The sequence below is a fragment of the Porites lutea genome, chromosome 6 (genome assembly GCF_958299795.1).
Source record: "Porites lutea chromosome 6, jaPorLute2.1, whole genome shotgun sequence".
Classification (NCBI taxonomy): domain Eukaryota; kingdom Metazoa; phylum Cnidaria; class Anthozoa; order Scleractinia; family Poritidae; genus Porites; species Porites lutea.
In genome coordinates this window covers 11,701,832-11,726,277 of record NC_133206.1, presented here as the reverse complement: position 1 = coordinate 11,726,277, position 24,446 = coordinate 11,701,832, and the positions used below count along the sequence as shown (strand labels likewise).

Below are 24,446 nucleotides of genomic sequence, written 5' to 3'. Positions count from 1 at the left end.
CATTTTCAGCAAGTGAAGAATGTTTATTTTGCAACAAAACAATAAATGCTAATAACAAAACGCGAAGAAGTAACAAGGCAAGGTTTCTGTAAAATACTCTGAAGAAAATTCCGTCCTCTGGGAAGTGTCTTATTAAAATTTATTCACTCAAGTGGGTGGGGTGGGGGTGAGCGCTTATTTGAGTTTGATTGAGAGGAGGAGGGGGTGGGCGCTTATTCGAGGCTGGGCGCTTATTCGAAGTGGGCTTTAATTCGAGGTTGGGCGCTTATTCGAATAAATACGGTACGTGTATCGCAGAACCTCGCGAACCTCTGGGGCGAGGATTGGGGGTGGGGGGAGGTCTTCAAAATGTCAGGGTAAGAAGGGGGAGAGAATTGGAGTAAATTATGTAGAGTTTGGATTAGGTTAGGGGGACCCATCAGTTTTAACATACTTTTTAGATGATAATGATTAATGGCACACCGATCAATTCATGCAGTACTATTAACAGAGTACAGATGTTTATATGAAAGGCTGTGAAAAAAGCACTCATTTGGGCCTGATTTCTGCACATTCATTTATTTTATTCCCAGTCTTGAGCCCCTTTCCCCCTCCCAGTGTCCGGCCATGTTTCACACGTTCCCATTGTACATTATGTCCTTGTCCACTATCTGCCATGGTCTGTACAAGTCATGCATTGACTTTGTAGAAAAAGTAAACCTACTGGCAGCCCATAAGGGAAAAGTTAACCATAGTTTTATAGCACAAGACGACTTGGAGTATTGATATTTATTTCTATTCCTCCCAGATCATCTGGGATGTTGGTCCAGTACCACAAGGTTACCCAAAGTATTATATAACAAATAACCACTCATATAAGTTGTAGATCAACGCACTGGAGAGAAATAGCACGAAAAAAATATTAACTAAGGCAACAAAAATACCAAGGAAAGCTGAGAAAACTATAAACCCTTTGGGCCTTGGGTCTTAAAAAGGAACAGTTAAAAAAAAAATTTAAGGCTTTAGATCTACTAGCTTAACCACCAGTGTTAATAAAACTAGTGATGTCCAGTGCTTGATAAAGCCACTTCCCCACACTAATGAAAAACTGGCATCGGAATAATATCTAGCAAGTTATCTGGGAAAATATACATGTAAATGCAAAAACTAAAAATTTACATTTGTTTACAAACAACAATATTGATCAACAGTTGAAATGACATACACTTTTTTATTATATGGAGGAGAGTGTTTTACTGGGAACTAAACCACTCGTAGATTCCATACGCCACTTCATCCGGGACCCGAGTGGCGTATTTTCCGTATGTCACCTTTGTGAGTGTCGTATCGTTCAATGACGTCACGATTCCCGCCTTTTGCTTTTGTTCAGTTGGTTTCTCCATATAATAAAAAGAACATTACACGTTGGATCGAAGATATGAATTTTATGTTCTCGTGGCAAGAACAATATCTCACTCGTTCGCTTCGCTCACTCGTGAGATATTGTTCTTGCCACTCGAACATAAAATTCATATCTTCTCGCCACCGTGTAATATCCTCTATATATCAGTTATCTTGGTGTTATAAGAAAAAACTTTGTTGAAACATTTTTTTTATTATTTTCATGCTGCCACTTGTGGCATTGAAGTTCCAACGTTAACAACTGTCACTTGCAGTTGTTTGTTGAGGAATTAAAAAGCTGAGCTAAATGTGTAAGCAAACAAAAGCCATACCTTAGAATTTACAATACACAACCTACCACAAAACTAGTTACTAAATACCTTAAGTAAATAAAGCTCTATGTACTAGAAAAAGATGCTGTATTGGGACATTCCATTTTTCATTCGCACCCTCCCTATGGAAGGCATGATTCTGACAGGCCCTTACCTCTTATCATACTACAGAGTTTGGAGGGCAGGATTGCGACAGGCCCTTATCACTTTTTTTTTCCTACAGGTCCCAGATCTCCCAACTGGGTCATGCAGCAGCTGCTTGGAAGAGAAGTCACCAATGGTGTGTTTCCCTGACCCCAAAATACCAAAACAATTGGAAGAATGAAATGTCATCGTTTCCTGTGACCAATTAGGAGAGACCTTACAAGAGGCTCTTACGAGAGACTCTTACACTACCCTCCCAATTCCTACAGGTCTTGTAGTAATCCCAGAGATCCAAAATTCCGACAGGCCCTTGTGGGTAAAATGTTAATTCCGAAACCCTTTATCATAATTAAAATATCAGATTCCGACAGGGTCCCTCTGGATATTATCAAATTAATTATGCCTTCCATGGGGGTAGAGGGGGGGCGGATAAAAAATGGAATGTCCCATTACCAGCCGCTATTTAATTTTGGTTTAAAAGATTCTTTACTTTTTGTCCTGAATATTACTGCTACTTCGATGCTTACAGACCAGCAACAGCAAAACACAGTACTATACTGGCAAAAGAAGGAAGTAATAAACTGTATAATTAAAAACTGAATCATTCGATAATGCAATTCTAGAGCTCTGATTGGCTTAGCCATCACTGTATATGAACCATTACACCACACTCTCCAAATATAGTAACTGTGCAGGTCTGCTCAAAAATAAAAACAGGCTGAAAATCGGTTGGAATAATTGTTAAATATCTTTTAAGGTGATTCCCTAGTAAAAGAACCTAACATAGATTGTAGATGAAACTTGGTACACTGATGTAACAAGTCAAGAAGATGATAAAAAGGTAATAAAAAGTGGGGGTCACCGTGCTCGTTTTGACGTCACAATGCTGACAAATACGGCTATTTTGGACCCTTTAACAAAAAACGCGCGCAGCCCAAAACTAGACAAAAGGGAAAGATTTTTTCAATGATGCATGTGGTATCGCACAGAATTTGACTTTAACGTATTGTTTATCCACTTACGTACTAGAAAAATGCCTTTTAATGCCCTTGTTTTTACCTTACGCTCAAAAGTAGAATTAAATTGGACATGCGCTATTCGACACGTGATAGCTCAATCCGTACAATTTAGTAAAATTGCCAGAAAACTGAACATAGATTTATGCCAATTTTTTTCTCACCGAAAGGAAGCACTGTCCTTATTAAAATCATGAAATAAAAAATGGGGGTCACCGTACTCATTTTTACGGTAGAGCTGCAGAAAGTGTGCACCAAATGCATTTTCCTTAATTTTTGAGAGAGGACTGAGTCGAAATGTATGCGAAAGGGGGAAGAAAGTATTAAAAAATCCGTTTTTACAGAATTTACATCAAGATATCACATTTAGGACACAATGTGATAAAGAAAGCGTTAAAATGAAAATCAAAGTGAATAAACGCAAATTAAACATCCACTATCAAGGTTCTCCGTGAGGAAGTCGAACTCAGCAACACGCGTACTGCTTACGTTATGCACATTCCCACCACACTGAGTCTCAACTCGGCAAGAAACAACCGCAAGCAAAAATTGCAATGGCGTTTCTCTTCGGTCAACTTCATTTTAATAATGTCACTTCACATGCTCTTTTTTACGGAAGCCATCCTGTTATGCGCAGTAAGAGATGCGCAGTGCAAAACCAGGGAATCGCCTTAAGCCCCCAAGGGTCAGGCATGTTTTAAGGGGGGCATTTATTGGAGAGAGGGAGGTGGGCTTATTTGAAACTTGAGAGGCAAGTCTTGGTAATTCAGCATTATTTTGAGAGATGAAAGTGACAAGTGTAAAGATAAAAATAGAAGTTTTTTGAAATACCATAGTAATTTAAAAAAACAATATTATTGTCTATGCAAAATGGCATCGCATCACACTTACATTTTCTCACAGATGTACAGGGTAACATGTATACATTTGCGAGTCATTTAAGATATCATGCTAATGATGGTATTCTCTGAGAAACTCAAAGGAAAATTATACTATTCAAGCTTATAAACCAGTTAATGTATGGCCAAGAACCATTTCTAGGAACTGAAAAGAAAAAAAAACAATATTAATCCCTATTCCACAAATAAAACTAACTAACTAGTCATATTTCTTTAATCTCTAATCATAATAGCTGTAACTGTTTTTGTCAAGTTGTGACTGAGTTGAAAACAATAAATATGGTAGCAAAAATCACAAAATATTTCAAAACAAGCAAAAAACATCTATTTTCATCATTTCATTAGGCTTAAAATAGCCAACAGTATGATGCAGAACGTGAAATCAGAGCAGAATAATTCAATACTTAAACAATTTAGGGATTATCGCAAACAAATCTCTTTCCCTGGTTACCTGTTCATAACTGATAGTAACTGTGCCAGTCTGTTGATGATCATGTTTTCTAAACGCATCTGTAAGTGATTTTAGCATAACACAGCACTGAATAAAGTCATCAAACTTCATGGTGCGGAGATTCAGGCGATCAAATTTCCTTACACAAAGGTTGCAGAAATTTGGTGATCTGAAGGAAGAAAAAAACCAATAAGTTAAATCTTCAAACTGCTGGATTTCACTTCCTTGCTTTAATCTGAGAATGGGATATTACCCTCAATATTAACCATGCACCTTGTACAACAGGCCAATACTCAAGGGAGTTCTTCACACTGTTGTAAAAAAAAATCATGGGTTACTTTTGAGGGTTTGAGGGCGAGAAGCAAGGCCAGTAAGTACCTAGAGAAAAACTGATAGCAGCAAGGAAGAGGACCAGCAAAAAACTCAACTTATATTAAATTATATTGACACAATTCTCCAAGACAGGAACCTGCACTTGTAACAAAGTCAAAGCAAGTGCTCTCATTACTGCCACTAAACTTACAGTCTATATCCAAAGCTTGTGAATGCTGTTTGCAGTTCATTAGCATCTATCGTTCCAGATCTGTCACGATCAAAACTATAATAACAAGGATCATGTTATTAGCACCACAAACTACAAACATTTTCATTTGACAAAATAACAGGGTAACTAAGGAAGAGAGATACTGCATAATGAGAAGTTAAACATGAAATATGGTTTTACCAATGCATTTAGCCAACTGGTTAAGAGATTCCCAAAAGGTATAGACCTTTTCGTTTCCATAAGGTGCTCTGGCAATCCTTTATGTATCAAAAGTATATTTGATACTTTGATACAATTTTTCTTAGAGAAAAGCTTTGTAAACACAGTGCAATTCTGCAGTTGCAAATTTTGACTTGACTCTGGCTTACAATAAGTCTAATAACAATTTTATAATAGAGTCAATCAAAAGGGATGTTGTATTCCATTTCTCATGTTTTTCAGTGGAGTTTAAATACTACCTGTCAAAACACTGTTTCCATTGCTGAATGTACTTCCATAATGCAGAGAATTCATAAATATCAATTGTTCCAGACCTAAGAAAACACAAACAGAACAGAAAGAATGAGAGACCACTTAAATATGATTGAATAATTAGTAAACTTTTCAATCAGTGTAATCATCATAGTTTCTTGGAGACAGATTAAGGTAGTACTATACTTGTCTAAAAAGTCTTGTGGATGGGAGCATAAGGGTATTGTAAGAAGTTACTCTCTTATCTACTACGTTTTGGTGAACAGGATATTACTCCTTGATATAGGGTCATACATGTATGTGCTTCTTGAAAAATAAAAATTAATAGATTAAACACTCACTGATCTTTGTCGAACATGCCAATCATTAAGCGGCAAGTTTCAGGGTTAAACTGAGACCAGTTGTTATTGAAGAGGGCTTGTCGCAATTCAGTAGCAGTTATTTTGCCAGATTTGTCTTGATCTACTGTCTGCAGACAAGAAAGCCTTTAGTGATCACACAAAACACAGTCATATAACTATAACACTTGGTTACAAATTCAAAAAAGGTTTTTCTATACTGTGAACTGCCAGATAGATAGATAGATAGATAGATAGATAGATAGATAGATAGACAGACAGACAGATGGACGGACAGACAGACAGACAGACAGACAGACAGACAGACAGACAGACAGACAGACAGACAGACAGATAGATAGATAGATAGATAGATAGATAGATAGATAGATAGATAGATAGATAGATAGATAGATAGATAGATAGATAGATAGATAGATCTATAGATAGATAGATGGATAGCTTTATTATCAACAGAGCACCACTTTTAAGTCCCGGGCTTATACTACTGTACTTGGTTTTTTAACGGGTTTTGGGATGGCTTATAAATGGAAGGGCTTATATCCAAGAGGGCGTTTTATGGCTTATAACCAGAATAGAAAATGTGCTTTGCAACAAGCACTCACGGTGCTGACTAAAATATGTTTTACCCTTGCTGCTCTTTAATAATTACGCTTAAAAATGTCAGAATAAATTGAATTTCTTTCAGTATGTTTGGATAAGAGTTCATACCTGTCCTGGGGAGGTGGGGGTGCTTGTTTGCAGGTAGATGGACCTATCACTGAGGGGAAGGGGAGGGGCCTTATAAGAGGTGGCTTACGGTACACTATAAAATGACATGTTAATATACCTGGAACCATTCCCAAAGCACTGGATCTATCCCAGGAGGGGGAGGTGGACGGGCACCCCACCCTCCAGGGTAACCCAGAGGATACTGAGATGCTGGAGGAGGAGGTCCATAGGGATTATGTTGTTGGTATCCCTGTGGCTGACCATAGGGACCATGCTGGCCACCCTGTTGATTACCACAAAAAATCATTTTATTAGCAAGAAACAGACACTAATTTATCAGAGGTTTTCAAAGAAAAAAAACTAAAGGCTGAGTGTTAAAGGACGTTGTTGTTATTTCACTTTTATTTAAAAAGAAACATCCTGTTGAATCTGAAAACAAATATTAAATCCCTCTTTGTACACTGGTGAGAATACTGCCAAATAAAGTGTACTAATGGTAATGAACTTAATGTTCATATTTTCTTTTTACCCTTAAATCAAAATTCATGACAGTCATAAGCTCTCAGCCCAAGGCTGTGCTCTACCACTGCCAGGTGGCCCCTGGCCCCTAACTTTTGCCTCAGGGCGACTAGAAAGTCTTAGTTTTTTCATAGAAATCATATGCTGGGGCCCTGGATTTCATAGGTTCATAGCACTGGCCTCCTTTCAGTTTTTCCTAGGGCATTGCCTTGCTTTATTAATAAGCCTCAGCTATTCAATTCCTTTCTTTAATTTTGATTAAAAGGAATTGGAGCCGGCAGGGGAGGGGGTACCCCGGATTTCAAGTAACAGGGATGTTTGAGGGATTTTTTGGGTTTGAAATTTTCAATTCTGGGATTTTTTGGGTGGGAACATTTGGCAAGTATTTTGGCTTGGATATTTGGCATGGGATTTTGGCGGGGTTAGTCTTTGGTCCAGGGATTTGTTTGGGTTTTGATTTTTGCCCCCATTCAATCAGTACCCCCCCCTCTGGGATGAAATAAACTATTGCAGGTCCACAGTATCAAACACATCTGCTGGTGTGATGCACTTTTGCCCCCTGGTTAGCTCAGCTGGGAGTTAGGAGAGTGCCCATCTGCAGAAATGGTAGTCGTGGGTTCAAACCCTGGCTGGACCAAAATTCAGGGTCTTTAAATAACTGAGGAGAAAATGCTACCTTTGCAATGGCATCTGCAAATGGTTAGACTTTCTAGTCTTCTCAGATAGGGACAAAAAACTGTAGGTCACGTCTCGCAGCACTTTCACCTATCTGTTCTTGTGGGACGTAAAAGAACCCAAACTACTGATCGAAAAGAGTAGGGGACGAAGACCCTGGTAGTGTGAACAACCTCTCCTGGGATGAGTGGGTTATCTGTAAGGACACACTTAAATTGGAGCCCCACTCTGTTGCCTGTTCTGCACCATATGGTGGAAGTGATTAATTTTAAACAAAACATGAAACACATGTACATTAGTAAGCCAAAAACTTCACCGTAACAGAGGCATGTCTTTGCCCTCATATTATCGTGCCTTTCACAGGTCACCCACTAGAAAGCCAGTGTAAAGTGTGGTTAAATTTTGAGTCCTGGAATAAGGCTATGTTCATACAGTGCCAGACAAATTTTAGACCGGTGCGAAAATTTGTGCACTTAGATGTGTCTGGTCAAATTTTTCCGCCAGTTGAAAATTTATCCAGTGGCATATTACTCATTTTGCCCAGGAAAATGCTCACTGGTGAAAATGCAACTAGTCAAGCTGTTTTATGATCACTATCTGGACAAAAAGGACCTTCATCTCTCTCTGCTGTTTTAAAAAATATGTTTATTCTTTCAATTTTACCTTACGGCTATTTTAAAGTTCTTGTTACTGTGATGATGTGGTAATGGATAAAGCCATATTAAGTTGACACGATTTCCTACTATACATCAAGTTATATTGGTATAGGTAATAGCATGATTTGTAGTGATATTTGGCCTAAATACCACGCGTGATATTTTGAAGTTGTTATATGTAATTTCACGAGCTGTTAGGCGAGTGAAATTTGCGACAATTTGAAATATCACTGGTGGTATTTATGTCACATATAACGTACAAATCATGCTATTATTTGTTTATACTACTACCCGCAAAAGGTTTGTAATTTTCACATGTAGGTATTTCAAATCAAGCTGAAATACCACTGCTCTAAGCCAATCAAATTGCAGAAATTTCTCACCTGGTAGTTAATATTAATGTAAGCTAATTTTTGCATTCTTAAAAGACTTCAAAACGCTGGAATTAATACTGAATACTGAGGTAAGCATAAAATGTTATTTCCTCTCAACAGTTTGACTTCTTGTAGCACTATTAAACGGTCACTAAACGTTTGCATTTTCCCAGAAATGTTAAATCAGAAACCCAGACCTATCCCAAATTGACCATAAAAGTAAGCTTAATCGATTTAAAATGGACCCTTGAGTTTGTGACTAACAAATGTGACTAACAATAAAATCACACCCATACTTAGCATAATTATACTTACATAAGCTGGATTATAACCTGGCTGTTGTCCTGGGCGTTGATTCCAAGCCATAAAGGATATGGCAAAGCGGAAAACTCTCACAATCAATCGGTTCGAAATGTAGTACCAACAGAGATTCTCCAACGGTGACAAAATGTGTTCGAGGGAGGGAGGGAGGGAAAGGGAGGGGAGGCAAAATACATCTCCAGAAAGTCACTTCAGCAAGATTTATGTTTTAATATCTAATAATAAGTTTTTGAAATCATTGGGCTCTTTACTTTGATAAAGCATTTGTTTTTTCTTCTCTAATTAACGCAACATTTGCTTTCATATCTCTTTCTTTCCCCCTCCCGGATAGCCAAGTAGTGTTACCCTTAGCCTAGGACCCAGTTCTCTCGTTCTCATTGCGGTGAGGATGCCTTGGCGTTTGTTATTCGGATGACAAGGAAATGTAGGAAAGTTGTGCGAAAAAATCAGAGGGCCATTTGTTAGATCTCAACAATGGAGCAGAAGGATATCTATTATAATAAGGCGGAGTATATAGAAACCGTAAGTACGAGGGTTTATCCACTCCACTTTTTGCTAACTTGAAACTTAAACCAAGCCACCTACAACGTGGACGACTGATGATTCATCTCAGAACACTCTAAATTCAGGATTGCTCCGAACAAATCATGAGATAAGAACTCTTTTTTTCCTTAAGTTAAACAGGCAGTTTGAATTTAAGAGAACAAAATTTTATTTTATGATTTGTTTTTTCTCAAAATAACAAATCCACGAAATCTCGAATTCAGAGTGGAATGGACATTCTCATATCATGATTCTGTTACCCTTGACAATCTAGGCATCAGGAAACAAAGTCAGTCGCCAATCTGTTCTATGTGGAAGTCAAAACATTGTTCTAAATGGAAAGGTTAGTGTAGATAACAATGTTTTTGCGTATAATAATTACGTTGTGTTAACCTGCTTTAAGATTTCAATAGAAGGAGCCAGAATGTTCTTGGTGCAATAATATAGTTCTTTGTTGTTATTAGCTTCTGTAGAAATGTGTACTTAGCTTTATCAAGTTTCTAATATGTGAGCTCTATTAAAGGCCTATCCCTTAATAGAGTTTTGTGTATATTTACGTATTATTTTCTCTTGGTATCTTTTAGTTCTATTATCTTTTGATTATCTTCCAGTCAAAGGCCATTGTGTAAGACAGTCTTTTTAACCCTTTAAGTCCCAGCAGTGACAAAGATCAATTTTCTCCTGATAATATCCACACATTGTCAAGAGATACGTTATGAGAATTAATAAAATGATCACCAAGGAGAAAATACCTTGATCTTTTATCAAATTCTCACAACTAATTCTTAAAGGAAATGTATAGAGATCAGTTTGGAGAATTTGTTTGTGGATCCCGGGCTTAAAGGGTTAATTATTGCAATTTCAGACCATCATTCAGTCAGATTGTATCCTCCGTGGTGACCTTGCAAATGTCAGAATAGGACGCCAGTGTGTGATTAGCAAAAGAAGCGTCATTAGGCCTCCATTCAAGAAATTCAGCAAAGGGTTTGTAGATGGTGTCAATAAATATGTTTCAATAATTTCAGTGTACCCTTTACCTCCAACATTATCTGCCTCTGGTCAAGACAATTCAATTTGAAAAGACAAATGGTAGCATACAAAAGTGCTGTCAAAGTCGTTCGCTAAAATAGTCACAAAAGATTATTTTCTGAACAGATCATAGGTCAAAAATTAGAAACATATAGCATGTACCCACAAGTGACTTTTGAAGTTGTCCCAAAAGTAGAACTAGACCGTACTTAAAGGTTGTATCAATTTATAAAGATAGAGAGGTACACATGTACACCTACATCATGCAGCAATAAGTAACTTGTAATAACAAAGACATAGTAGCTGCCTGAAAGTCATAACTCAAAAAATATGATATTTATCATTGTTAATGATGTTGGTTTTAGGGTTGCGTTCTTTCCTCTTCATATTGGAGATCATGTAATTATTGAAGAGGACTGTGTTGTAAATGCAGCACAAGTGGGATCTTATGTCCACATCGGAAAAAACTGTGTGATTGTAAGTACAGCTGCAGTACTTTAAAGCATCATTATCATCATCATTATTATTACTATTATCATCTTTATCATCATCATCAGTGAAACAATAATCAGTGTCACAATCATTATCTTCATCCACAGCTGTATTATTACACATGTACCATCTTCTTCATCATCATCATCACTAACCTCTCTACCCCCAGTATCATTACCACCACCATCATCATCATCATTAGGGAGCTTAAGCAATGATGACGGTGACGTCAAAGAGAACGGCAATAATGCAATAGATTTAGATTGGCAAAACAACAACTTTGCACGTGCATCACGCTTTTTTTTACATTTCTTTGCCGTCATTGGACGACTACAACGTGAAAGTGCCTAATTTCACATTTTGTCGAGGATGGGAACAGGAAGCAACAACTTTCCTTTTCTGTTCCTAAACTTTGACTCATTCCTTTAGAATTCAACTCCAAAAAAATTTGCCAACATTTGACAAATTAAACGAGATGGAGTAAGCGCGGTAAAGTTTGCAGCAGCGCAAATTCACTTTTTAAGTGACGTTTTCGTGGCCGTTGCCATCGTCATTGTTTAAGCTCCCTATTATCATCACTATTACCTTTATGACCACCTGCAGTGCCATCATCCGCATCTTAACCATCATCATCATCACTGTCTCTTTCACCAGTATCGTTACCATCATCATCAATACTATCATCATCATCATCACCTTCTTTATCACCAGTATCATTACCATCGTCAACATCACTATCATCATCATCATCACCATCTCTATCTTCGCTATCATTATCATCATCACTATGATCACAACTATGACTATAGTATTCTTCTTTTTTTCTGTTTACATTTATTTAATGGCAATTAATTCTGGGCCAAACCTTTAAATTCCATTGACGTCATTTACAGATGCCTTGCTTGGTGACTTGCATCCAAAAATTAAATTTGTTATTCATGCACTGAGCATTTAGGCTTAGATTACGAAGTAAATGAATCAGAGACCCTGTTTAAACTATGTAACATGTTCGTCCAACTTCATCCAATATCACTGGATGGTGTTGGGTACCCAGAAGTTTCAACATCATCCAATGCCCCCCAGCAAGGCATGCGAGTGCATTCAGTATACATTGTATGTTGCAGTTAGATACACTGACTGAAAGTTGAACCAACATGTCAATCCATTTCAACAAGGCCTTCCTGTGATCCACTTCTGTTCTTGTTGAAAGGGTCGGCGGAGTGTGCTAAAGGACTGTTGTGCCATAGCAGATAATACTGTACTACCTCCTGAAACTGTTGTTCCACCTTTTACACTTTATTCAGGGTCTCCTGGTAAGTGCTCTTATTCTTAGGTAACAATTATATGACTAATGCAAACTTTATCCTCCTTTTTACCTTATAGCCATCATAAAGTGGTAGTATACATATGGTTTTGTATATGCTACAAACTAACCAAAATAGACAAGCTTTTTTGCTATGTAATGGATAGGCTTTCTAAAAAATTGTGAATATACATTAATGTATGTTGAAGAATTTTCCTTTCTCTTTCTGAACTTGGTGAGGTCCTAAGATATTTGCTCAATAAATTCCCTAATACCTTGCAAATTAAGTGCTTTGGAATAGTCTAATATCATGGCTGTCACTCAAAATTTCAAGTTGCCATGTATATGCACTTAGTAGGCAGGGATTTGGACAGCTAGGGAGGTTCTTTTTGTTCTATCATAATCATAGTTTCATAAATGCACCTAAACTCTTTAATGGCAGACCAACATAAATTTGTTGCCAATCTTAATTAAATATTCAGCACTTTATTGCAGGTGTATTCAGTGCAGAATTACCTGAGTGTATGCAAGAATTAATGACAGAGAAGACCAAGGACTATTATCAACATTTTATTCCCATCACAGAGGACAAATGACCTTCACTAAGGTTGTAGGCAGTTGTTTTTTCAAATTAGTCACTAGCTATGAAAAGCAAGTAAGGTACTTGTAAGAACTACTATGAATAACCTGAAGTTGAATGGCAAGATGAAGGACTTGCTTACTAGTTGTTTATTCAACGTTTGGGTTTGTAATGCAACATACTTTATTAAGTTATTACAGGTAACTCTCATAGTGGGGATTAGCTGACTCATCCCCAGCCATCTCTATTTAGATCGCATGTGGAGAATGTAATGTGAGAAGCTTGACCGAAGGGAGCGCAAGGGGTGATGAGAAGGAGGAAAACAGGAGACTGAGAGATGATTGGGGACGAGTCAGGATATAGTGGGCAAAAATGACTACTAGCTGTTAGGGACAATTTCATTTATTTTTGTGTGATTGGAATCACATTATTTTTTGTTGTACAGATTGATCAGGATTTGATTATTGGACTAGTCTGACATTCTGAAGCCAGACTTGTGATCAAAATTATCTGTATTATTTATTTCAAATTTACGGTCACATTAGATTGTTTATGTACTGTTTACAAATTGACAGGAGTGTATTATCAGGTTTAAAAACTCAAGGCAAAGACAAGTGCTTTTGAACCTGATAATACACAACTTTGAGTTTTTTGAACAGCTTCAAAATCTCTGATATAGATCAACTCATTCTTGCACTAATATTTAGATTTGGGATTATCTTGGACTAAAAAAATGGATGTAAAGTTTAGCCATGTCTTTATCAGATATAAGACACTCATTGAACATTAACCCATTCGCCCCTGAACCGCCCGTAACCGCCCGTGCGGATCCACGTCCTTTCTAGCCCTTGTAACGTCATCAGTTTTAACGGTCAAGGACAACTTTGTCTGCTAACTTGTGCAGAGTGAAGAGATCTTTCAAACCATACCAGAATGAGCACAATTCAGTCAAGGAAACCGGAGAAAGAGGCAAAAAACCTTGTAACATTGACCTGAAAATCTCCATGAAAATCTTGTTCCATTGCCCACCTACCTTTCCTTTCACCTAATCCTAAGATCCTAAAAGCTTTCCTAAAAAATATTCCCACCAAAATGAAGCCTACTAAATCCCAAGCAAGAGAAAAAAAAAATGAGGCAACAAAAGCGAAAAAAGAGGGGAGGAGAGAAAGCGAAAAGTAAAAGTCAAGACTGCTGTGTCACTTTTAAACCCAAAAACTATGTTGAAATTTTGCTTTCTGCGCATGCCCGAAATTCGCAAGCTGATATTTTGCATCTGCATCAGAAGGCCGCGAAGTGTACGACCTGTAAACCGGTTTGTGGTAAGTTTTAGCTTTTTATAGCACGACAGTGACCAGAAGGCCACTCGACTAGCTTCAAAACGCGTTTTTCGGCAAAATCTCCAGGAGCGAATGGGTTAATTTCTTTTGTTTTTCTTTATGAATTACAAGTAAGTTTTTTGATGGATAGCTAAATGTATTGTTAACATCACATCTCATTAACCCCCTTAATTATAGATAACAACAACAGTAGTATTATTTTATTTGACAAAATGTGTCCCAAATACATGCACTGTTGGTGTGTCAAAGGTCGTATTCCCATTGGTGCTCTTTAGTTTGTAACCAAAATTAACCATACAGACATACAGTTTTGGGGTGAAGGAAGCAGTCTCATTGTAAAAATAGTATATGATAATAGTTGTTTCCCTCTCTTGGGTATGATACTGATTATAGCCTTTTGCTAATAAATCACCAATTTATTGTCTGTAGCTATAGTTCCAGGGGGGGGGGGGGGGTACTGCCATATATGGCCTATATAGGTATGTGCCGCTGTGAAGGGTATGGTTTTTCAAGCAGTTTACTCTAGGATAGGGTATATAAATCAGAACATTTGGGTCTAGAATAGGGTATGATTTTTCAGGAAACTGATCAGTTGGTTGAAGATTTTATCTAGACTAGGGAAACAGCTACTCTATGATAGGCGCGATTTGGGGAGTTTACTCTAGTATAGGGTAGCAAAATTTAGCTGAACTAACTCTGGTATAGGTTAAGGGTTCCAGGATTCCAGGGTCCCAGCAGGAAATCCCCACCCAGAAATTCCTAAAGTACCCCCCCCCCCTCGCTGGGGCTATAGTTACAGCAGAACATTTATGTCATGAGCACCAAGAAACAACTATAAGCTCTAATAAGACTGTAACTAACAAAGCGTTTTCATGTGACGTCACGGTAGCCAAATTGGTGTTCCAAAACAATGAAATGTCACCTGTGTTGATGAACCAAACCAAACCTGTGGGAGTTTACTTCTTTTCTTATGTAAACACTTTCTTTTGTTCCAATGAATTTGCATAGATGCTGGCCACGTGAGTGAAAGCGCTCTTTATCAGGAAAGACTTATAACAGGGACTATAGGGATAAGACCTGATTCTTAACCAAAACAGCCAATCAGAGTAAGTTCTCTGAGCTGTCTTTGTCCATGGCTGACTTGGATTCATTGTGTTCCTGGATCTGGTTAAGAGATTGTAAATTTAATTTATAATTATGTAATTGTTTTTTTGTGTGTGTTTCTGTAGCCATGCTAATTATTTTAGTATGTGAGGACATTAGGCGTAAGGTAATGCTGGACTATAATCATTATTACTAGATTGCACATGAGGTTACCGGGCAATGGCCATGTTGGTGGTCAAGAACAAAAGCAGTTCTCTTCTCTGGCAACTAAACTCCGTTTTCTTAAAAAATTCTGCAAAAAAATGTCATTGTATTGACCACCATTATGGCCGTCATGTCAGATGGCTGGAAACCAAGAATAATGCAACCTTTCAATGTGTGGGTTGTTAGAAAACTAATTCCAGGTTTTCCCAGATCTCTTGTGGATGAATATTGGCAAGAGATTTGGGTTGGGTGGAATAAGATGCTGTGGTGTTAAAATAAATTTTAACAAGTTTTACTTATCTGATGTGGTTACTTGCTTGTTTTTTGGAATGTTGCCGCAAAAAAACTACAGGGTGTTTTTGATCACTAGATTTTCCTTTTTTGTTTTTTTCTTCAAAGTTAGTGGGGTGTGTCTCTTCCCAGTCTGACTAGCTGTTCCAGGCTTTCGGTCATTGGAGCCCGGCGAAAAAGCGGGCGAGAAAAGCAGAAAAAAAGTGAGCGAGCGAAAACGGGGCTTTTTGCGGTAGTTTTCCTACTGTGTTGGAGCCTGGAACAAGGTACAGACTAACGCGTCCATTCCTCGCGCGCGTCTCGCGGCCTTCCCGCTTGCTATTCGCGTGGTAGTTGTGCACTAAACAGGAGAAAAATGATACACAGCTTGTAGTCTACGGATTTCCCAATTAAAAAAACGAAAGCCCAAAGCCAGATAATTCCATGATGTGTGGGAAAATATGGAATTAATGACTAACCAATCAGTACTAAGGACGTTAAGAAACTGAGAAAGACGGGGAGATTCACTCAGCCTCGTCCCCAGGGCTTTTCCCTTAAAAAATGGGTGTGGCGTCCCACCCATTTTTTAAGGGAAAAGCCCTGGAGACGAGGTTGAGATTCACTCTCCACGGTTTTTTCATATCAAATAAAGAGCTCAAGTTTTTAAGCAAGACATAAGATTTAACGAAACACGTTTAATTGACCCCGTCCTGAAACTGATTTCTTCTGACGATTGTTGATAAATTAAATGGGTTAAAAGCCAGTTTTACAACCGTGGTACTAGTTGCAAGAAAATTGGGTCACGAGGTTGCATTATAAACACGGCCCGAAACTGCAGCTGGGACACCGTCTCTGCAGCTCGTTGAAACTGAACTTTGCCGAGAATACATTGAACATTGCTGTTTTTAACTCTAGCAAGGCAAACTTGTAGCCAATACATTGCCATGGACCCACTCGAATAATACTTTGTAGCTTTTATGTTTTGCTATCCTAAAAAGAAGTGGCTTACCCCGGGTTCCAGAGACTTTTCATGCGCGGTTTCCGGTTTCGGCCAAGTCTCTAAAAAAGACTATAGTAACCCTCTCGTGATATGCTGCGGCCGACACCGAAGCATCCGGCCGCACGCGAGAAAATCTTCTGGTACCCTGGATAGAAGTGGCATGGCTACCACTCCAGTTGGGGGCGGAAGCCCCTTACAATGTACAAGGCACGTCAAAAAGTAAAAAGGAAAAGGTAAAGGCTCCTTATTTTACGTCGGTAGCTCGAAATAGCCATCATCTTACTAATTAAGCTGAGGCTGACGGTGCACTTATTATACCCCATCTCTCCATCAGTGCTCCGTTTTACGGGTATTTGATTACACGTAAAGGAAAGAGGTCGAAACAAAGATTCAAGGTCACACCTGGGAGTCAACTTGGGACTGTCCTCTCGCAGAGAAGGCCGCACATTAACCAACTGTGCCAATCCTTGCTCCTAGTCATCGACAACCACTCGATCCTGTAACTTTAACACGGGAGTCATTCCTGGAACCAAGTACGAGTGTGAGGCCAGGCCAAGGAAATGACTCAGCGCGAGATGAGCACTCGATGTGCGTGACACGTTAAAAGGGACGCCTTTAAGTCACGAAAACACGAAACTTTAACTGTCGCATAAAAAGTGCACCTCAATCGATTTAATCAATCAATCAATCAATCAATTATTGCAACTTACGGTTGTTCACAAATACAATGCATCCCCAGTGAAAATATTTTGTGATCACGGCGTAATCACTTCTTCTCTCGTGATCACGCGTTTGGATAGCGTGATCAAGCCGTGATAAAAATGATCCGACCCGTGATCAGCCCCTAGCCGTGATCACGGTTTAAAGATGGCGTGATAGGCAAGTACATGAATTTTCAAAATTATCTATGTTCCCAGTTTTGGCATCTCATTTAAGAGCAAACCCTGAAGATCGTGTTTTTAAATCAGATGCAGCGGGAAAATCAAATTTGACACTGATCTATTCCAAGTGCAGTATAAAAAATTGTGCATCATTGAACGATCTTGGCTCTCATAATTTAACTTTAACTTTATTGAATTCGTTGCATGCTATCAATTAATATGTACATAAAAAAATAAAAGTACGTTGGATAGAAAAATTAATAAATATTGCAACCGGAGCAGGAGACAGGACAATGTCCCAGTTGATATCTTGCCACAAAAACCAAATGGAATAAAATGATAATGATAATGAATTTGTAACCATAAATAACGACCCCCCCCCCCCCCCCCACCAACCAATCCTTAGCGACCCTTTGCCCCCTCCCTATAAACAGACACACAAGTATCACCACATACCCCGCTGGCTGTGAGTACGTCAAATGGAGTATTGCGAGAGTAAATATCTAAAATCGTTTTCTCAAAACTAGAAAGCAACTGATTCGTGCTTTTGACGTCTACAGGTAGCTTATTCCAAGTAGCTATCGATGTATAATAAAATGAGTGTTTTAAATGGTTTTGTTTTGCATAAGGTATGTGGTACAGGGGCGGATCCAGGATTTTTTTTTAGGATGGGGTGCACTCGTCTCTTGCTCTACTTCAACACCAATAAACCACATAGTTTTTTTCTTTGGCAGAATACCAGTTGTATTAGAAAACCGCAGGTCATCTCAGGGGGGGGAGGGGTGCGTACCCCCTGCACCCTCCCCCTAGATCCGCCCCTGTGGTAGTTTTAACTTTAAAAACTTTGCATGCATTGCAGGTGCGATGGTATATTTCGGTTTGCAGTTAAAAGTCTTGATAGCCTTTGGCTTTAAAAATAAGGACAAGGTCTTTCAGATCCATTCTATACCTTAGTGGCAATAGGTTAAGTTTGAGAAACCGATCCCCGTAAGACATGTCTTTCGGATAATTTACATTAGTAAAATCCAACTAGTGGTCTATTATCAATGTTGCCTTCTGATTGGTTGAGCTACTACTAGGCTATAGCCCACTAAAAGCGAAAAGCGGCGGCTTTTTGGCGGAAAAAGGATTAAAGTCTAGCTTTAACTAGCTAAAGTTGTTTTGTCTCGATATTTTTGACCAACTAGTTGGATTTTACTAAAACAATTATTCCTCTCGCCCTCATGGCCTGTGAGTCAAAAGCCCATTTGGCCTTCGGCCTCATGGCCTATTTGACTCAGAGCCCATTCGGGATCGAGGAATAATTGTTAAATAATTTCCGTAGCTATGCGCTGGACATTTTCTAGCAAACGCACATGTGTAAGGGGACGAAAGTTCACTAGCGTATTCTAATTTGGGTCGAGCAATTGAACAGTATAAAAGAGTCCTGGAGTCAGTGTCACTGATCAGGGGCACCCAACGAGAATATAGTTCAAAACCTCTTAAGCATAGTATTGTTGAACGTATTTAGTATTTAAACGGTAGATATAGGTATGTTTTTACCCCCTAAAAAATTTTTCATCTGTTCGGATTTCCTAGCTGAAAGTCTAGTGATCCGAAAATTATAGGGATCAAAACTTCCCTTTCGAAAATTTCGGTCAGAAAAAAGGCTCCGAAAATTCTAGGTGACCTTTTTAGGGTAAAAATCCGTTAAAAATCGGCAATTATACCATTTTTGAGATGTTCGAAAATCCTAGGAGAGTATGCCTGCCCATATGTAGCAATATTTAATCCCTATTGATTCATATTTGATTTGGACATGATTTCTTTTAAATTTAAACCTCGCATCTAAAATTTATTTAAATTTAAAAGAGTTTTATTTAATCCTTTGGAAATTTCATTTAAACTTCTTACGGAAATCCATTTAATCTTCGATTAAATTATGGTTTAAACTTTGACATTTTCGTTTAATTCATTCTATCCATTTAAATTTAAACTTTGGAATTCCCATTTAAAATTTACTGAAAAATGTCTTTTAAACTGCTGAATTCTAACTTAATCCTTTAAATTGAAACGTTGACAAATTTCTTTAAACTTACCAATGTAAATTATGTTTAAACTGCGAAAGTAAAATCCATTTAATCTTCCTGGGGCGAGCTCGGCCGGGATCACGTGCTCAGGTCAAATGGCAAGGTCACATGTCGTATCCTCGGCTGCAATTTTTATCTGCAGTAGAAAGTGTGGACGAAGGAACGAAAGGAGGAGTGAGCGAATTACTAAGCGAAGCGTCAAGGCTTCTGCCTTCCAGCTCCTCTTCTAATACTGCTTCAAATTCCACTCGTCCAGTTGCGATACCACAAAAAACATCGTCTAGTTTTGAAAACTAGCTAGCTTTAATTTGTACCCTTTAATATTCTTCTGATTAGTATTCTTCGTTTTAAATAAGAAACTCTTCTTCAGTAATTGAGCCCTCTGCGAAAGAATATACATGCGAGTTTCGCATATGACTTCACCATCCTCTGTTTTGTTGTCCGATCTTAAATTGCAAATTTTCGCGCCTTCTTACCGTCATGGGCCAGGCCGCCCGTAGAGCATCCAACCGTCTCAGTGTACGCTAGAGAGCTATCTTAAATTCCCTAATCTTCTACAGAGACCGGTGGATGAACTCATAGATTGTTCACAGTCCCCTATTTTCCCGTAAGATCGTCGAGATCGAGCGCTATGCATTACGGGTTGTCATCTTGGATGAGTGTCAAAACTACTTAGGGGGGCGGAGGAAGGTTTGGGAGGAAGCGCGAAAAATAGAGAGACTGTAATAACATCACTGCAGCTCGCCTTCAGGAGGCATGACAGGAATTTTACGCCTTTTACCATTCATTCATTAAGAAACTCTGCTGGCAATGAAAAACATGCCAGACACATTTAGCATTGATTTCGCGTGTTTACAAATATCTCCTTTCGAAACAGTGATTTTATACAGTTTCTGGGACATACCACAGATTAAAACGGTCAAACCTCCCGATAAAAAGCCAAGAATTTCTGACAGGTACTCTTTCTTGTGTCGGCGTAGCGTTAAATTTCAATTCCTTTAGGAGAAACGGTGTTACAACATTCCCCTGGCCGAGCTGCTTCAAAAGCATGTTGGCTTATGTGATTCATCCGCAAAATGCCTAAATTCCTTCGTGTGTTTGCGCAAGATGTGCCTTATGGTATTATGAAAGTGTACGTTTTATAGAAACGACGACTTGTCAAAGCCTTGTCAGTGTCGGCAACTTAAACTAAACCCGTTGTCACTTGACGCAAATTAACATCTATTGTCTTTACCAATCAAACGCCTGCGTTGCTGGTACAACGCACTCCGTGAACGCGAGCTGCAGTGATGTTATTACAGGCCCTCTATTTTTCTCGCCCCCCTCCCCCTAGAGCTACGTGTATACATGATATCCGATGTCCGCCCCCTCGGTCATTTAAAAATCAAGATGGCCGCCATTAACTGTAAGACACGCTATATCACAACCGCTATCTCACGGAAAAATAGGGGTCTATGAACAGTCTATTTCGCTCGGCATCCCCTAAGCACGCCTGAGACTTTCGTTGATTGTCGCCTGCGGTATCGCAGCTGGACAAGTGGAATTTGAAGCAGCATTAGAAGAGGTGCTGGAAGGCAGAAGCCTTGACGCTTCGCTTAGTAATTCGCTCACTCTTCCTTTCGTTCCTTCGTCCACACTTTCTACTGCAGATAAAAATGGCAGCCGACGATACATGTGACCTTGCCATGTGCCATGAGCACTTATCCCGGCCAAGCTTGCCCCAGGAAGATTAAATAAATTTTACTTTCACAGTTTAAATATAATTTACATTGGTAAGTTTAAAAGAAATTTGTTAACGTTTCAATTTAAAGGATTAAGTTAGAATTCAGCAGTTTAAAAGACATTTTTCAGTAAATTTTAAATGGGAATTCCAAAGTTTAAATTTAAATGGATAGAATGAATTAAACGAAAATGTCAAAGTTTAAACCATAATTTAATCGAAGATTAAATGGATTTCCGTAAGAAGTTTAAATGAAATTTCCAAAGGATTACATAAAACTATTTGAAATTTAAATAAATTTTAGATGCGAGGTTTAAATTTAAAAGCAATCATGTCCAAATCAAATATGAATCAACAGGGATTAAATATTGCTACATATGGACAGGCATAGGAGAGGCAGGCAAGCAAGAAATTTAACAACTACTGTTCCGAAAATTTTAGATCTCAGATCGTCTTCCGAACAGATTTTTTCCAAAAATTGTCGTCGGGTGCCCCTTACTGATGTCTCTGCAGATTCTGCAGATAATGTCAAGATTACGGTTTGCTCTCAGGGAGATATGATTATGTCACGATGTTGAGACCACTGAAGAATGTCCGTGATGGTTATGCCCAAGTCTTTTTTTCCGCTAGCTGTGGTTAGTAGGGTCCCATCTAGGTAGTATTTTCTGTTTGACGGCGATTTTTTCCTGGAGATGTTTAGGGTCTTGCACTTTGGTATGCTGAGGCTCATTGCCTAGGTGTGACTCCAGTTGGCTGAGCTGAGTCAAATCTCGCTGAAGAGAGATCTTATCAGAAGGCTTCGAAATGATCTTGTATAATTTGGAGGCGTCAGCGAAAATTGCTATTTTAGAGTCATATTGGATGCGTTGGTATAGGCGAGAAAGAGAAGTGTAACCAATATGGAGACTTGAGGTACTCCAGAAGGTACCTTCCATAGCATTTTATGCAAACCTCTTTATCTAATGACGTCGGGTAGACTCTCAACATATGGCCATTGACGTGGTCCTGGTGTTGGAACAATTTTGAGGAGAGCCAGTAATTGGTTACAGAGTTACACCTCGCCAATAAATTACAAGCGTAACGAGGGTTAGACAAGCTGTCCTTAATAGAATAATATAATGTTGCAGGGCTCTACGGCTGAATCTTAGCCTGTGAACAGGCCCTCTGTCTGGGGAAAGGGTCAAAAAATCGCAAGGGGAGGGAAGGGAAAGGATGAGAGCCTACAGACAACCATTTGGGACCGTCGTTCCACCAATCCACGGCACCCGCTGTGCATCAGATCCTGATGCAAGCTCTTATTGGGGAGAACACTGACTGTTGATAGGTTTGATTTACATCTCTTTTTTTGTCGGCACGTAGCACGCGATTTGATTTAAATAATCGCTTGTAAACAGCGCCTCTGACCTTAACATGACGTCTTCTGGCCCTTGACTGATGAGCTTTCTTAGCCGCAATGAATGTCCTCGTATCAGACGGCAAATTACGCCGACCAGAGACAATGACCGCAGAAAAATCAATATGCATGTCACGACCTCTTAATACGAAATAAGCGGCAAAAATGACATTTTCTCAGTTAAAACTAAACCCTCCATAGCAGAATAAACTCATTGGAAAGAGCAGCATTTTGGCACGAGGTGAAGTTGTGTTGCCAACCGACCACCTTTTACACGCGAAATTCTGTATATAGAGAGAAAACCGTTTACCCAAAAACCCATAAAACCTCCATATATCGGCCCGTGGACTACACAGGAGGGACGTAACACACATTTAAGTAAGGTAAGCTGTTTTTTATTGGAATCCTTTCATTTTCGAATGTTACTGAAACGATAGGTTTTTTTCCCATACAAGGTTTTTTTTTCCCATACAAATCCCATATATTTCGAATATTACGCAACAATGACGATGTTTGCCTATGCTCATATTTCGAGCTTGGGATACTTGTAATCGAGCTCAAGCAAGAGCCTGATGTTTAAAAGACAGTTGAAAAATCAGACAAACTCTGATCTAGATCCTACTCAGCGCAAATGAGTATTTTAGATGGGACTTGGAAGAAATCTTACAATTCGTGACCTTATTTACTCTATTTACGTATGTCCACACTTCAGCGGTTTTTTCTTTAGTGCTTGGAAGGGGTGCAGGAAGCTCTTGATGAAGCTCTGGTTAAGTATCATCCTAAATATAGCTTGATTGATCGATTGGCAAGATTAAGCGTGTCCTGAACGAAAAGCTAGCATAGAAGAAAGTTAAGAAAATATCAAGAAGATCATAAACAGAGATGAAAGACTAAACTCTGTTACTAAATTGCGCAACGGATCAGAGGCGCACCATCATTAGCGTGACCGCCTCAATCAATCAATCACCAATCAATCAACTCTATTTAAACAAGGTAAATGGCTCAGCAAGCTGGTTTTCAGACATGCCGTGTGATAATTACAATTTATAAAAATTAAGACTAGTGATTAACTAACAATAATTATCACAAGAATTGACAATTTTATCTGTTCCTATCGACTGTCATAAACGTAACCATCTAGTTTATATGGTACTCAAGACTAATAATAGTAGTAAAAAAATAGTAATAATTTGAAATGCAATATAACAGCAAGAAATGAGTCATCAAAGAAATAAGATAAAAATATAATAAAAAAGTTATATTCTAGGATATCGCGAGTTTAAGCTAGTAAGATCCCCCATCTCACGTGTTTTATTTGACAGTTGGTTCCAAACCATTGCACCCCGATAAGAAAATGAACGCTTAAGAAAATTTGTTTTAGGTAGTGGTAGTTGGAGATCACTGACCGCCTCTCCCTCTCTCGGTTCGGTTGCTTCCGAATCATTAACATAACAACGCCTGCCCCTCTATTGGCTCATTGTTTCCAGGGGAAGCGATAAGATGGCCTATATCTGGAGGCCACTAAATATTTTGAGAACAAAAACTCAGGAATCATTTTTAAGGGTAAATTTATGTTACTTGTTATAAACGCGGCATGTTCTGTGCACAGTCCTTGTCTATTTAGAACGATAAGTCACAACAGTTGAGGTCCACTACGAATGACACTGAT

The 24,446-nt window shown here is 38.7% G+C and overlaps 2 protein-coding genes across 2 annotated transcripts; one reads left to right on the top strand and one right to left on the bottom strand.

Moving 5' to 3' along the window:
- Positions 1–3,537: 3,537 nt before the first annotated feature.
- Positions 3,538–8,959, bottom strand: LOC140940841 (programmed cell death protein 6-like). Its single transcript, XM_073389803.1, has 7 exons — positions 8,847–8,959; positions 6,426–6,590; positions 5,579–5,706; positions 5,225–5,299; positions 4,746–4,820; positions 4,223–4,391; positions 3,538–3,916 (listed from the first exon to the last, which is right to left on the bottom strand). Exons 1-7 carry the CDS (start codon positions 8,895–8,897, stop codon positions 3,875–3,877), a joined length of 705 nt encoding a protein of 234 aa, XP_073245904.1. The 5' UTR covers positions 8,898–8,959; the 3' UTR covers positions 3,538–3,874.
- Positions 8,960–9,242: 283 nt separating this feature from the next.
- On the top strand, positions 9,243–13,607 carry LOC140940486 (dynactin subunit 5-like). The gene is made up of 6 exons (XM_073389461.1): positions 9,243–9,374; positions 9,670–9,738; positions 10,261–10,379; positions 10,790–10,901; positions 12,127–12,229; positions 12,715–13,607. The coding sequence occupies exons 1-6, from the start codon at positions 9,327–9,329 to the stop codon at positions 12,813–12,815; spliced, it is 552 nt and encodes a 183-aa protein (XP_073245562.1). The 5' UTR covers positions 9,243–9,326; the 3' UTR covers positions 12,816–13,607.
- Positions 13,608–24,446: the final 10,839 nt, after the last annotated feature.